At 39.0% G+C, this 14,994-nt stretch overlaps 2 protein-coding genes across 2 annotated transcripts in view; one reads left to right on the forward strand and one right to left on the reverse strand.

Moving 5' to 3' along the window:
- The window catches only part of LOC125028919 (RNA polymerase-associated protein CTR9 homolog), an 8,557-nt gene extending 619 nt beyond the window's left edge, over positions 1 to 7,938 (forward strand). Inside the window, exons 2-18 of the mRNA XM_047618541.1 lie at positions 586 to 684; positions 872 to 973; positions 1,159 to 1,296; positions 1,499 to 1,645; positions 1,758 to 2,075; positions 2,341 to 2,568; positions 2,723 to 2,854; positions 2,964 to 3,142; positions 3,267 to 3,475; positions 3,623 to 3,804; positions 4,000 to 4,180; positions 4,489 to 4,637; positions 4,779 to 4,895; positions 5,112 to 5,257; positions 5,393 to 5,642; positions 5,987 to 6,183; positions 6,305 to 7,938. Coding sequence (XP_047474497.1) covers positions 586 to 684; positions 872 to 973; positions 1,159 to 1,296; positions 1,499 to 1,645; positions 1,758 to 2,075; positions 2,341 to 2,568; positions 2,723 to 2,854; positions 2,964 to 3,142; positions 3,267 to 3,475; positions 3,623 to 3,804; positions 4,000 to 4,180; positions 4,489 to 4,637; positions 4,779 to 4,895; positions 5,112 to 5,257; positions 5,393 to 5,642; positions 5,987 to 6,183; positions 6,305 to 7,055 — 3,525 coding nt within the window. The 3' untranslated portion in view covers positions 7,056 to 7,938. The remainder of the gene's footprint in view (positions 1 to 585; positions 685 to 871; positions 974 to 1,158; positions 1,297 to 1,498; positions 1,646 to 1,757; positions 2,076 to 2,340; positions 2,569 to 2,722; positions 2,855 to 2,963; positions 3,143 to 3,266; positions 3,476 to 3,622; positions 3,805 to 3,999; positions 4,181 to 4,488; positions 4,638 to 4,778; positions 4,896 to 5,111; positions 5,258 to 5,392; positions 5,643 to 5,986; positions 6,184 to 6,304) is intronic.
- Positions 7,132 to 13,572, reverse strand: LOC125028920 (retinol dehydrogenase 13-like). Its single transcript, XM_047618542.1, has 8 exons — positions 13,405 to 13,572; positions 11,688 to 11,780; positions 11,412 to 11,536; positions 11,105 to 11,216; positions 10,814 to 11,005; positions 10,194 to 10,303; positions 9,236 to 9,325; positions 7,132 to 9,031 (listed from the first exon to the last, which is right to left on the reverse strand). The coding sequence occupies exons 1-8, from the start codon at positions 13,547 to 13,549 to the stop codon at positions 8,927 to 8,929; spliced, it is 972 nt and encodes a 323-aa protein (XP_047474498.1). The 5' UTR covers positions 13,550 to 13,572; the 3' UTR covers positions 7,132 to 8,926.
- Between the last annotated feature and the right edge of the window lie 1,422 nt (positions 13,573 to 14,994).

A 14,994-nucleotide genomic window follows, 5' to 3' on the forward strand; every position in this document is an offset into this window, starting at 1 on the left:
TTATACATTGTAATCTGATAGAATGGTGCTTTACAGCATTCCTTGAATTAAATAAGGAATCAGTTCAAAATCTATGTAGCTGATTATATGTGTTGGAATTTTGTTACTCTATTGCCTGCATAGAGGTCAGGTCAAATCACATGTCACTATTTTAGATGTTATTTTAGCTTTGGGCAGTTGTTACCCATAAGGTAAATAATATGTGGTACTGATAGATTGGGTAATGTTATGACTTCTGTTGCATAATTAAAACAAACATTAAATTATTGATGTTGACAGGTGCTCTGTGAGCCATACTGAATGATGCACTAATTGCTGTGTTCAAAGAGCCTCTATAATTGTTGGCTGTAGCATAAACAATTTTATAGTGAAAAGGCTTGACAGTGACTTTGAGGGGCTGTAGGTACATCAGACATTGAGTATTTTTATATTGGATTTTACAACTAGACAATTTTCTGATACAGTCATAGATTGCCAAAAGGCAAGCTCTGTCTCATCATAGATACACAAATATTTGTCCTTTCTTTATTATATATTTTTTTCTTCCTTTCTCTTTTGAATAATGTCATTCTATTTTTCTTTCAGGTTATTGAATTGGATTTGGAATCTTTACCGGAGGGAGATGAAGTTCTTGGCATTCTCACGAATGAGAAGGTCCCACTCAATTACTGGGTTGACCTTTCTGTAAGTTTTCCATTTCTTACTATCATAGTATAAGTATAAAGTAATTTATAGTGAAATTTACATTATATGTACCATTTCTAAGCTGATTAATGGTGACTTAATTATAATGTATATAAGAAGTTGATAAGAACACTGTATATACACTGATAGATTTGTGTGTATATTTGAATTATATATACACTTTCAGGTTGAGTACTATAAACAAAAGAAGGAAGAGGACTTTGTACGTATCTTGGAGTCAAGCAGGACAGATGCAAACACCATGTACAGAGAATCTGAGAAGGATCAGGTAACTATTGCACTTGCATTTATACTTTTTTTTTGCTATATCTAAAATGGTCTCGGAATTGTTTGAATAATGCCTAGATAAATATTTTAGTGTTGTTCATCTATCCATATTTTATAATAGTATTTAGCCATATTTTTTGTAAAACTTATTACATGCAAACTAACCCATATTTTCTCTATTCACAGATGCGGTCCTATGACACACTGGCAGCCTACTATGTGCAGTTGGCTAACAAAGAGAAAGATAAGACTGCAAAGAAGGAACTGTTCCAGAAAGCAACTTACCTTTACACAACAGCAGATAAAATCATTATGTACGACCAGGTAGGGTACACCTATGTATTTTGTTTAAGAATTTTTGTAGGTCCTTTCTAAATGTGTCTGACTATATTGTTTGCATGCAAAGGTCAATTTATGTATCACACATATAATCCAACAATTTTTATTGTTATTAGAGTAACCTTTGCAATGTAGTCCATTATGGAAACAACCCCCTCACAAATTTTACCCATTATCTTTGTATCAGAATCATCTCTTGGGCCGTGCATACTTCTGTTTGCTGGAGGGAGATAAGATGGAACAAGCTGATGCACAGTTCAACTTCGTACTCAATCAGTCTGCCAATAACATCCCGTCTTTGTTAGGCAAAGCGTGTATTGCTTTCAACAAAAAGGTATGGTTTATGAACTATTTATGTAAAAGTTCCTGTAATTATTATTACTGTTGTATACTCATAAAATGGTTTTATTTTTCAATACAAATCTAAAATTTCTCCTCACCAACAGGATTATAGAGGTGCTTTGGCATTTTACAAGAAGGCTTTGCGAACAAATCCCAATTGCCCGGCTGCAGTTCGGCTTGGTATGGGCCATTGCTTTATGAAACTCGGAAATCAAGACAAGGCTCGTTTGGCCTTTGAGCGTGCATTGGAATTGGATGGAATGTGTGTTGGAGCCCTTGTTGGGTTAGCAGTGTTAGAGCTCAATGAAAAGAAACCAGAAAACATCCGTAGAGGAGTGCAGATGTTGTCGAAAGCATACAACATTGATTCTACAAATCCTATGGTTTTAAATCATCTGGGTAACCACTTTTTCTTCAAACAGGTAATGTGTTGGAAGTCTCTTAATTTTCTCTATATTTTTTTTTTTTACATTTGAAGAGGCTAATATTATACATGTTTTGAATTTATGAAACAGTAGTAAGTATCAACATAAATATTTGCTATAGATATGAATAAAATATCCTACATGTTTTAAATGTATAAAACTATAGTAATTATTAACACAAACTTTTGCTATAGATATGGAGAGTGATATCTGTACATATTGAAAAGTAAGGAAGTTATTCCAATTGTTGCATTCTTTTCAGGACTTTCAAAAGGTGCAGCACCTTGCTCTCCATGCTTTCCATAACACCGAAAATGAATCTATGCGTGCTGAGTCATGCTACCAAATGGCTAGAGCATTTCACGTGCAAGAAGATTACTCACAAGCCTTCCAGTACTATTACCAGGCCACTCAGTATGCAGCACCAAACTTTGTTCTACCCCATTATGGCCTTGGTCAGATGTATATTAACAGAGGAGATACTGAAAACGTAAGCTGACATTTTGTGTTTACTTTTATTTCACCAAATGGATAATAATCCAAGTTTTCTGTATTGTAATATTGTACGTTCTACATTAAACTGAGGATTTATTGAAATTATTATTATTGTTATTCTATTCAATAAACACATTTCTCTTTTTCAGGCTGCTCAGTGTTTTGAAAAAGTACTGAAAGCCCAGCCAGGCAACTATGAAACCATGAAGATCCTTGGTTCCCTCTATGCCAGCTCAACATCTCAGAGTAAGCGAGATTTGGCCAAGCAGCATCTCAAAAAGGTAAGACCTGTCATATTGTTACACTTCTGCTTAGTGAGTCATAAAGACAGTAATATCACATAAATGAAATATAAGGAGGAAATGTATCATCAGTTGCATTGTATTGCAGGTGACAGAGCAGTACAGTGAGGACGTGGAGGCTTGGATTGAACTTGCCCAGATCTTAGAAGGCAGCGACCTCCAGGGATCCTTGTCTGCATACCACAAGGCCACCAAACTCTTGCAAGACCTTGTGCAGATGGACATCCCTCCAGAAATTCTCAACAATATAGCTGCTCTTCATTTCAGGTATAGCTTAATAAGAATTTTGTTTTATTTGTTTGTGTAAAAGGAGAGTTCATCTGGGTCCACACACTTGAGGTCTAGAAAAGAAAGTATACATTCATGAAATAAATCTCCTGAATTTCTGCAGACTCGGCAATTACGAAGAAGCCCAGAAGTACTTTAAGGAAGCCTGGGAACGCTGTGATGCAGAGAAGGACCAGGATCCGCAATACTACTCCTCCATTTCTGTCACCATCAAGTATAACACTGCACGTCTTCATGAAATGTTCTGCCAGTTTGACAAGGCAGAAAAGCTCTATAAGGAAATTCTTCAGGATCACCCGAACTATGTGGATTGTAAGGATGAAAGACTTCTTAATGTCATTTTTGTTTTCCTGCTTTGCATTTGTTTTATATGTTTCTCTACTTTTTATTCATTTTATTTATTTATTTTATTTTATCAGCAAATAACTATAAGATATTTACTCACTTTGAATATTTCAGGCTATCTAAGACTGGGTTGTATGGCAAGAGACCGTGGGCAGATTTATGATGCTTCTGATTGGTACAAAGAAGCCCTGCGTATGAACAATGAACATCCTGATGCCTGGTCCTTGATGGGAAACCTTCATCTGGCCAAGAATGAATGGGGTCCCGGACAGAAGAAATTTGAACGTATCTTGAAGGTCTGTGTCAAGAGGACTGAATAAAAGATGAAAAAAAATTGTACATTTGATGTCTTTGTTAATGACAAATCTTCTGGAGAATTTAGTTACTGTATTTGAGGCAGTAAGGATGCAAAGATGATAATTTTTAAACATTTTTGGTGTATATTTACATTACAAACCTCATCACTAGTGACATGATATACTTTATTACAGAATCCCAGCACCACAAATGACTCCTACTCCCTCATTGCCTTGGGAAATGTATGGCTTACAACCCTACATCAGCCGAACCGTGACAAAGAGAAGGAGCAGAAGCACCAGGACCGAGCCCTTGCCATGTACAAAACTGTCCTTCGTTCTGATCCACGAAGTATCTGGGCTGCTAATGGCATTGGTAAGTTGTTGTTGTTAGTTTTTTTTTTTTTTTTTTTTTTTTTTTTTTTTTTTTTTTTTTTGTGTGTGTGTGTGTGTGTGTGTGTGTAGAAGTGTCTTTATTTTTATTAAAATATCCGGTTTTGTAGATTTTGATGAGTGGAATCAGTTGTCTATGGAACATTTTCATTACCTTAAGAAAGATTTCAAAACTAACAATAAAAGATATATTGATATTGACAAGAATTTTGAATCACATTTAAAAGTAAAGTCATCTTGATAGTTCACCCATTAGTAGGTAGTCATTATCTGGTTTCTTTTCTTCTGTAGGTGCTGTATTGGCTCACAAAGGTTACATCAACGAGGCACGTGATATATTTGCCCAGGTGCGAGAGGCAACAGCCGATTTCAGTGATGTTTGGATGAATATTGCCCACATCTATGTAGAGCAGAAACAATACATTAATGCAATACAGATGGTAAGGATAATAGACTTTTGTTTTGTTACCCACGGATGTGCACTGGATATATATGTATTTGTGATATATTTGGTATTTTCTTTTTCATGATTAGTCTTGATATATATATATAATATTGTCAATTTTATCATATTCTTTCAGTATGAAAATTGCCAGAAAAAGTTCTTCAAGTATCCAAATGTAGAGGTTCTTGGGTACCTTGCTCGAGCATACTTCAAGGCAGTGAAGCTGAAGGAGGCCAAGTATACACTTCTCAAGGTGATTAATATTAATGTTATTATTTTTTTTCTTTCTTTCTTTTCTTTTTTGCCTGTGGTACTTTCAGAAATGAGAGAATAAAAAGGGAAAAAGGATTTATAGAAGCTAGTAATAAGCGGTGACACATGCTTCATTTCAAGTTGCTTTTATGCTCAAAATATCCTCATATGTAAATATGCATTAATGAGGAAAAATTTGTTAAATTCATTATTTTAGGCTCGTCATGTTGCTCCACATGATACCGTCATCCTGTACAACTTGGCACTGGTGTTGCAACGACTAGCCACACAAGTGCTTCGTGATGAAAAGTCCAACCTGAAAACTGTGTTAGCAGCTGTACATGAGCTAACACTAGCTCAAAAGTGAGTACTGAATGCACTTGTTTCAAGATGTATGTGCAAATACTGTATTTTGGTATATGTGATTCTGAGTCAGCAATTTTTAATATCATTTTATGTGAATAACTTCAAGTAATATTTATATTTTCCTTTGTTCAGGTACTTCCAACATCTCAGTGTCAATGGAGATCGTCTGAAATATGACTTGGGGGCTGCAGCTGCGGAAGCCAGCCAGTGCCGTGACTTGCTGTCTCAGGCTCAGTACCACGTTGCTCGTGCCCGCAGGCAAGATGATGAAGAAAAGGCACTCAGGCGTAAGCAGGATGAAGAAAGGCAAGCTCTCAAGCAGAAGGTTGTGGAGGAGAGACAGAAGATGGAAGAGAGGAGGAGGATGATGATCGAAGAGAGGGTCAGTATACATGCCTCGGCCTTTGATTATTTTCTTTTCAGGGGTTTCTTTTTCTTTGATTTCAGGTTATATTAAGTAGCTAGTAAGTTCAAACTCTAATCCTGTTATTCTGCTATACTGGAAGTTTCAAGTCGTTTCTTTTTCTTTCTTTTTCTTTCTTTTTCAAATTACATATATTTTTAATTAGAGGCAAAATAGAAAAAAGTGCTGAGAGGCCTTGTGTCTTTGTGGTAGATAGAGCCTTTCTGATTTGATCGGTAAAAGGAAGAGATAGATATAGTGGGTATACTGAATATCAGTTAAGTGGTGCATTGAAATTCATAAAGCTGCAATTAATATTACAGATGAAAGCTCGAGAACAGTACAAGGAAAAGATGAAGAATGCTGTCATCATAAACGAACCAATAGAACCTTCAAGGAAAGGAGGAAGAGGCAGGAAGAGAGATGTGGAAATCCTCTCAGATGGATCTGGTGGAGGAAGTGGACCTGAAGGGGAGAGCCGGCAGAAGAAGGGCAGAGGAAGGAAGAAGAAGGAACCAGGGTAAGATCATTATGATTTTAGCTTTTGTTTTGTGCTTTCTCTCTCTTTATGCATCTGGGAAATGTATAGAAGGGATGAATAAAGTCGTTATTGATGTTTTCTTTCTATATTTGCCTTCCAGGGAAAGGAAGAAACGAGGTAGGAAAAGCAAGCAAGGAAGTGATGATGATGATGATGACCAGTCCCGAGGCCGCAAGAGAGGGAAGGGAGGAGCCAAGGGCAGAAAGAGGGCCTCAGAGGACGGCCTTTCAGCCAAACAGAAGGGACGTATTGTGTCCAAGGCAACCATTTCAGACTCATCAGATGACTCAGACAACGAGCGCCTCAAAATTGCCAGCGGATCGGATAGTGAGGGCGGAAAGAGCAAACGTCGAAGGGTCATGTCAAATTCGGATTCCTCGAGGTCTCGCTCCAGGTCAAGATCTGGGTCAAGGAAGTCCTCACGATCAAGGTCACGTTCCAAATCGGGCTCAAGGTCACGCTCAAGGTCACGCTCAAGGTCAAAGTCTGGCTCTCGCTCCAGGAGTCGCAGTGGATCAAGGAGAAGTGGCTCAGGATCGCGATCCAGGTCACGCAGTCGTTCTCGTTCTGGCAGTAGATCCCCAGCTAGGTCAAGGTCTGGCTCACGTTCCCCAGCAAAATCACGGTCAAGGTCAAGATCTGGATCGAGGTCAAAGTCGAGGTCAAAGTCAAGGTCAAAGTCAAGGTCAAAGTCAAGGTCACGTTCCAGATCTAGATCCGGCTCGCCTCGCTCTAGGTCTGGCTCTCGCTCACCAGCCAGGTCAGGGTCAGGGTCACCTCGCTCCAGGTCTGGGTCTCGGTCCCCTGCCAAATCTGGGTCAGAGGTTGGCAGAGGGAGTGACAGTGAGTAAACTGGTGTTGGGGTTGTGGCTGTTCACATTTTGGCTTCATCCATCTGTTATTAAAACTGCATATTTTTTGTGATGGATTTTATTGTTTACATATTTCTTATCATTACAAATTTGTCATTGTGAGGAATATTCATTATCATTAAATGTAGAAGCAAAACTTCATACAGTTTTTAGGTAACAGTACCTATGTATAGACAGGTTTCTTAAAGAAATTTGGCTGTCTATGTGTAGACAGATTTCATAGAGTTTTGGCTGTCTAATCTACCTATCATGAATTTGCAGAACAATGAAAAATCTACGTGTATCAAGCATGTATGCAATAGGTATTATGCATTATTGAGGATTCCAAAATTCCATGGAAAATGCTACTTACTCTGTGTTTGTATATATGTAGGTGTGTGTATTACATGTTCACACGCACATTTACATATATCTACACATACGCACACTGTGGAATAGATTACATCATGGATTGGTTTAAACTCCCCAAAAAAAAAAGGAAAAAAAGTGGGCATTGTTGGAATGATAAAGGTTTGCAGTTAAGGTTTTTGGATTAAACTGAACTTTGAATTCTGTCCATTTTTAGGAATTATATTGTCCCAGTTGTATCTGCTGTTGAGGATTTCAAGCATCTACTTTTTTGGCTAGGATACCTTTTGTAGTAGTACAATATACATTGTATTCTTTGTATTTGAGATCATAGGGAAGGAAAAGATTACCAATTTAAGACAGTCAATAAATAACTAAAAACGGATACATTTTGTCAAGAAAATAATTGAAGATGTGAATAGAACATAAAATCATACTTATAAATTTGACAATGAAAAACATAATATTAAGTACTGTACCCCGAAAAATATTATTTAATAAACAAAAAGTTTTTTGTGTGCTTTTTCATGTTATATTCCACCAAACAGCAGTATTTTCATTCATCAAGTTATTTCTTCTAAATTAATAAAGTAAGATATGTAGTGACATTTCAAGATCGTATTTTTTAATTTACTTTATAAAGTTTACAAAAATACCAGTAGATCAAGACCGCTTTTACGTCCTTATCAATGGCAACTAAATTGACCGCTAAAAGAGACGCAGGTCAGAACTGTATGCTTTATAAATACTAAACTGTTTTGGATCACATTTCAGTATCTAAAATTTAGGATATATACACGCCATAGCAAATTAGTGGACGTGGAATACATTGTTGATTATCATTATCCAGATTTCTAGAATAATTCTTGACCTAGTCCTCATGTAGAGATAAACATGAAGTAGTTGCTTATGGAGATGTTTTAATCAACCAGAAATGTTTGTAATTAACTTATTTATATCTAATACTATTTATTCATTGATAAATTATGTTACCTTGCTTCATGTTTATTTCGCATTATTTTGTATCTGCTGCATACGGGATGAATAAGAGTGATCAATTGATTAAAACAGTTTTTATTTATTCTTCAAATTACTACATTTCCGTTTTATCTTTTTCACAATCTGTTGTAGCAAAGTAAGTTAAGGTGGGAAGTTTGTCCCCACATCCCTCTCAAAGCTGGAAACGTGAAACATGTCAGGCGAATTCATGCAGTCAGCCGGGAATACGTGCAAAAGAAACGGTAATGATGATAGCATAAAATAAGAAAAAAATAAGAGTAGACGGGCCATCGACCAACCCTCTACCCTTTTTGAACTCGGAAACGGTTTCGTCAGGCAACATCTTGGGCGTCCGCGCTCCGCACTTATAAATTGAGACTCCGCCCCTGCGCTTCTGTGGTATTCACTCTCCTACGATGCCAAGACTATTTTGCAGTTGCGAGGAACGTTAACGCACATCAATTCCCTTCGTAAACAAAAGAACACTCAGTGATAGACGCCCACTAGTAAAATACCTCGCCGGGCTGCAGTTTGACATCGTGTTCGCTCACTTCCCACAGCTTCTTGGCCAGGCCTTCGTCTTCGGCTAACTTGCAGCAAGCGCTCTCCTGGACAAAGATCACCATGAAAGAAGGAAATTGAATATTTTATTATGCTTTCTTGTCCACAATCTACGATGAAACTATATATTCTTTTACTTTAAGAGCTTTACAAGCTTTGTAATATGGGGCATCATTTGCATGCCTGAGAAAATTGGTTATTCAAAATGACGAGAGGTGAAGATAATATCACCGGCGTGCAGGGGTATGTACCTTACAGTCTACGAAATATTTTCCAGACATGTGTTGAGCTTCTTCGGCCACAGCTAAGTATATACTAGTTTGCGCGCCATCGTCTCGACTCTGGAGAACATGAAAGACAGAGGATCATTGTTCATTGGGAGGTCGCTGGCACTATACTGAAAAAGGTATGAGATAATGCTGTAATCAAATCCTGTTCTTCTCTTTCTCTTATTGTTTTCTTCCTCTCTCCCTCTCTCCCTCTCACTCTTTCTCACTCCCTCTGTACCTTTCACCCCCCCCCTCTCTGTCTCTGTCTATTTATTTCTCCCTCTCTCTCTCTCTCTCTCTCTCTCTCTCTCTCTCTCTCTCTCTCTCTCTCTCTCTCTCTCTCTCTCTCTCTCTCTCTCTCTCCTTCTCTCTCTCTCCTTCTCTCTCTCTCCTTCTCTCTCTCTCCTTCTCTCTCTCTCTCCTCTCTCTCTCCTTCTCTCTCTCTCTCCTTCTCTCTCTCTCTCCTTCTCTCTCTCTCTCCTTCTCTCTCTCTCTCCTTCTCTCTCTCTCTCCTTCTCTCTCTCTCTCCTTCTCTCTCTCTCTCCTTCTCTCTCTCTCCTTCTCTCTCTCTCTTCTCTCTCTCTCTCTCTCTCTCTCTCTCTCTCTCTCTCTCTCTCTCTCTCTCTCTCTCTCTCTCTCTCTCTCTCTCTCTCTCTCTCTCTCTCTCTCTCTCTCTCTCTCTCTCTCTCTCTCTCTCTCTCTCTCTCTCTCTCTCCTCTCTCTCTCTCTCTCTCTCTCTCTCTCTCTCTCTCTCTCTCTCTCTCTCTCTCTCTCTCTCTCTCTCTCTCTCTCTCTCTCTCTCTCTCTCTCTCTGCCTCTCTCTCTCTCTCTCTCTCTCTCTCTCTCTCTCTCTCTCTCTCTCTCTCTCTCTCTCTCTCTCTCTGTCTCTCTCTCTCTCTCTGTCTCTCTCTCTCTCTCTGTCTCTCTCTCTCTCTCTCACCTTGCCAATAACCCCGAGGAAGAAGGTAAGCAGCGCACCCAGACACGTGTTTTCTTTATTTAGTAAACCTGTGGCGACAACACCTGGATGGAGACAATTCGCTACCACACCTGGAGCAGATGAAGAATGTTTTAAGCAATAAAAGTTGAATAATCGTGGCTTAGTAGTGTATTTTTATGAGTGCTGTGGGAAATGCGAGAGAGAGAGAGAGAGAGAAAGAGAGAGAGAGAGAGAGAGAGAGAGAGAGAGAGAGAGAGAGAGAGAGAGAGAGAGAGAAAGAGAGAAAGAGAGAAAGAGAGAAAGAGAGAAAGAGAAAGGCAGAGGCAGAGACGATGAGAGAGAGAGAGAGAGAGAGAGAGAGAGAGAGAGAGAGAGAGAGAGAGAGAGAGAGAGAGAGAGAGCGAGAGAGAGCGAGAGAGAGAGCGAGCGAGAGCGAGAGCGAGAGCGAGAGCGAGAGCGAGAGAGAGAGAGAGAGAGAGAGAGAGAGAGAGAGAGAGAGAGAGTGAGAGTGAGAGTGAGAGTGAGAAAGAAAGGGTTGAAACGTACGTTTGTGTGTGTATGCATGCTTGTGTGATTCTATGCATGTGAGGTGCATATATAAACACAAACTCTAATCTAACCTGTCCCCTGCAGTTTCCGAGCGATTTCTTTAGTGAAGAGAATGTTGCACAGTTTGGAGAGCGCATATGCAGGGAACACAGCGTAGGGGGTCTTGTCGAAGTTCAAGTCCTCGAGATCAGCCTTGGAACAATACTTGTGAACTAAAGACGACACGGTAACCACGCGACTTGGAGCACTGGCTCTGAGGACATCTGGGGGAAGGAGAGGAATACTAATGGCCTTAAATCGAGGTTAATATGGAATGTAAATTTAAGGAAAGATGGAAATTTAAATTCACATTCTTAACTCACCAATGAGGAGGTTAGTGAGGAGGAAGTGACCGTAGTGGTTAGTGGCCAAGGTCAACTCAAAGCCCTGCTTGTTCAACCTTTTCTCAGGGATGCCCACGCCGGCATTGTTTATCTGAAATGAAAGCGAAATAAGTGTTTTTATTTGTATCTGCGATCTCATTCAAAAGTGGGTTAATTTAGCGTAAGTTATATCTTAAAACCTTAATTACACCGGACTAGTCTTCATCAAATACAACATAATTAACAACTTTGCTCATTACAGAATCAAAACATTCAAAATTTAATAAACTTGGGAGAGGGTTCTTACCAGGACGTCCAACCGCTTTTCAGTCTCCTTGAACTCCTTGGCAAATTTTCTTACGGAGTCGAAGTCCGACGTATCGAGGACTCTCACTTGAACCTCAGCGTTGCCCGTCCTCTCCCGAATTCCGTCTGAGGGAAAGGAAAAGAAATCCTCCGGAGAGTCATTTATCGCTGTCCCTTTCAGTGTACGAGCATTAAACGATCTGTGCGATGGTAGTAATGAGTTTGCAATACTGCATAATCGACAGGGACATGCAACTGGTACAGGATGCTTCCTTACGTGCAACTTGATCGGCTTTTGTGGCGTTCCTGCAGGCGAGGATGACCCTTGCCCCGCGACGAGCGAGGTCCTCCGCCGTGGCCAGGCCAATCCCTGTAAGAGTATTAGTATTTTCTATTACCTCTTTTGGGTCTTTGTTTATCTGACGTAAGTTACTCAATTTTGCCACTCCCAAAATATTTGTTTGCTTGCTTTCCGATTATTTGTCTGCTGAACAGAAAATGTTAATCAAACACTTGTTTTTAAAAGTAAACGCCGTATTTCATATTTGCTAACGTGGTTTCTGTCTTAGCCATCACTATTTAGCACACGACTTTTGCCATTAAATAATATATGATAATTATTATCTAATATTTACAGCCGTATAGTTACCCCCCCCCCCCCCCCTTCTCTCTCTCTCTCTCTCTCTCTCTCTCTCTCTCTCTCTCTCTCTCTCTCTCTCTCTCTCTCTCTCTCTCTCTCTCTGGCTCTCTCTCTCTCTCTCTCTCTCTCTCTCTCTCTCTCTCTCTCTCTCTCTCTCTCTCTCTCTCTCTCTCTCTCTCTCTCTCTCTCTCTATTTCTCTCTCTCTCTCTCTCTCTTGTGCGTGTTATAACCTTATAACCCGCGCCTACCCAACTGGCGAATAATTTCTCACCTGAACGAATTCTTGGCCATCCACAGCCGGCCACCCCCGGGTTTCCTCACCCTGTGAAACCCTCAAATGGGCACAGATGAAGCAGCAGAAAGGCAATATAGCGTTGCTTCCAGTAATCCAAATGGATATTTGAAGTAACAAATCTATACTAGAGAGAGAGAGAGAGAGAGAGAGAGAAAGAGAGAGAGAGAGAGAGAGAGAGAGAGAGAGAGAGAGAGAGAGAGAGAGAGAGAGAGAGAGAGAGAGAGAGAGAACAGAACAATAACACGTTACATTACACAGACTAATGATTCCTAACCCCACGGTCGCGAGGGATTTTCTAAGGGTCGCCGGAGTCTTTAACGTAATAATAATAATAATAATAATAATAATAATAATAATAATAATAATAATAAAGAAATCCATAGATATTTGCAAGTCAAAGTTAATGTTTTTTGAAAATTTATTGAAATCTATTCTTTTAATAATATAACTTATATAAATAGAATAACGTAAGCTTATAAGCATCTGTAAGTATCTATTACTACATGTTCACACATTTAGGGTCGCTAGTCCAGGTCAAGACTGTTTTAAGGGTCGCAGGTCCAGGTTTAGACTGTTTGAAGGGTCGCTAGTCCAGGTTAAGACTGTATGGAGGGTCGCAGGTCCAGTTTTAGACTGTTTGAAGGGTCGCTAGTCCAGGTTAAGACTGTATGGAGGGTCGCAGGTCCAGTTTTAGACTGTTTGAAGGGTCGCTAGTCCAGGTTAAGACTGTATGGAGGGTCACAGGTCCAGATTTAGACTGTGTTAAGGGTCGCTAGTCCAGGTCAAGACTGTGTAAAGGGTCGCAGGTCCAGATTTAGACTGTTTTAAGGGTCGCTAGTCCAGGTCAAGACTGTGTAAAGGGTCGCAGGTCTAGATTTAGACTGTTTTAAGGGTCGCTAGTCCAGGTTAAGACTGTATGGAGGGTCGCAGGTCCAGTTTTAGACTGTTTGAAGGGTCGCTAGTCCAGGTTAAGACTGTATGGAGGGTCGCAGGTCCAGTTTGAGACTGTATAAAGGGTCGCAGCCCCCCAAAACACTGCCAAAGGGCTATTTCCACACCTGATGAACCTCCCGTGACGATGACCGTCTTGCCCTTCAGCCGCCGAGTGCTTCTGCATTTGCTGCCTCGGCGCCGGTAAATGGCTCCCCCGCCCACGATGGCACACGCTACAACGAGGAAGATCACGCCCGCAGTTGCAAACATCTTGACACGGATATCACGGCCACGGTGATCCTCTCTCGCGGATGTCTGGAAGGTTACTGATACACCAACTCGATTTTTGAGGTTTGTCTATAGAGGTCCAGATTTTTATTTATTTATTATTATTTTTTTTTTTTTAAGAATTTCCCGATGAACATATATCAGGATAAAAGGATAAAAGGTGTATAAAAATATAACTGCAAAACTTTATCTCTATTCTACAATTTTCTTCAATGAAACATAAAAAAAGATTGTATATTTGTTGATGTACATAGCGACTCTCCAGACTGGGACTCAGGCCTATCACTATTGTAGGATATCATATCACAAGATAAGGGTGGATTGAGGCATCGGGTAAAGCAGATAAGACAGTAGCTAATTGATAACTATTTTCAGCTGATAAGGGAAGGGAAGGGGATTTTCCGTCACAAAAAGAAAAAATATCTTAGCAACAGAGTTCATGTTATAAAAATAAATTATGTATGAATGAGAAAGGATAATTCGAAGCAATTGATTTCTCGGCATTATATATGCGAAAATGGCGTAATATCGAAACCTCAGTCATACAGGTTACACAGTGATTATTTTTTTTCACTCTTATCCATTCCTTTTCCCCCCAATATCATGGCAACGATTACTTATTAGCAGTGAAAAAGCATTGCTCTTATCAGTTACGATCATGTATTCAGTTACCATTTGTTTTTATCCATTTAAATATTTTGCCACATGGAGAACACAGAATGCTTACAAAACCGAAGCTTTACAAAAAAAAAAAAAGTCTATCTGTCATCTAAGTGATTCGAGTCAAGTAATCTCCATTCTTCTTTTTTGCCAAAGATTTGCCAGTCATAGCGGCAAATCTCACGGTGAAAGGTATAATAGAACATATATTTTCCGGCGCGTTAACTCCGCGATGAAGACTTTTGTTTAAAAAAGGACGGGTTGTTGAGGTCAGTAGAAAAAAATCGTTGGTCTAAAGTCATTTTTTTGTCAAGAATTAAGCCTCCTCCTTTTCTGTGGATAGCCAAAATATACGCCAAGGAATATATATATATATATATATATATATATATATATATATATATATATATGTGTGTGTGTGTGTGTGTGTGTGTAGTTCGAAATCACACACACACACACGCACACACACACACACACACACACACACACACACACACACACACACATATATATATATATATATATATATGTATATATGTATATATATATCTATGTATATGTATACATCTATATATATATATATATATATATATATATATATATATATATATATATATCTATGTCTATATGTATATATAAATATATGTGTTTTTATATACATACATATATTCATATACATATATTTATGCATGTATACATACACATATATATGTATATATACATACATATATATATATGTATATATATTTATTGCATATGTATACATA

Source organism: Penaeus chinensis, chromosome 9 (assembly GCF_019202785.1).
Source record: "Penaeus chinensis breed Huanghai No. 1 chromosome 9, ASM1920278v2, whole genome shotgun sequence".
In the NCBI taxonomy this organism is placed as follows: domain Eukaryota; kingdom Metazoa; phylum Arthropoda; class Malacostraca; order Decapoda; family Penaeidae; genus Penaeus; species Penaeus chinensis.

Bases quoted from the DNA above. Each gene is read 5' to 3' on its own strand.
- LOC125028920 (XM_047618542.1), bottom strand. From the start codon at position 13,549: ATGTTTGCAACTGCGGGCGTGATCTTCCTCGTTGTAGCGTGTGCCATC. The intron at 11,006-11,104 runs GTGAGTTAAGAA...TCCTTCCCCCAG, and splicing joins CCTCACTAACCTCCTCATTG to ATGTCCTCAGAGCCAGTGCT. The intron at 9,326-10,193 runs GTGAGAGAGAGA...CATGTTCTCCAG, and splicing joins TCCTCGGGGTTATTGGCAAG to AGTCGAGACGATGGCGCGCA.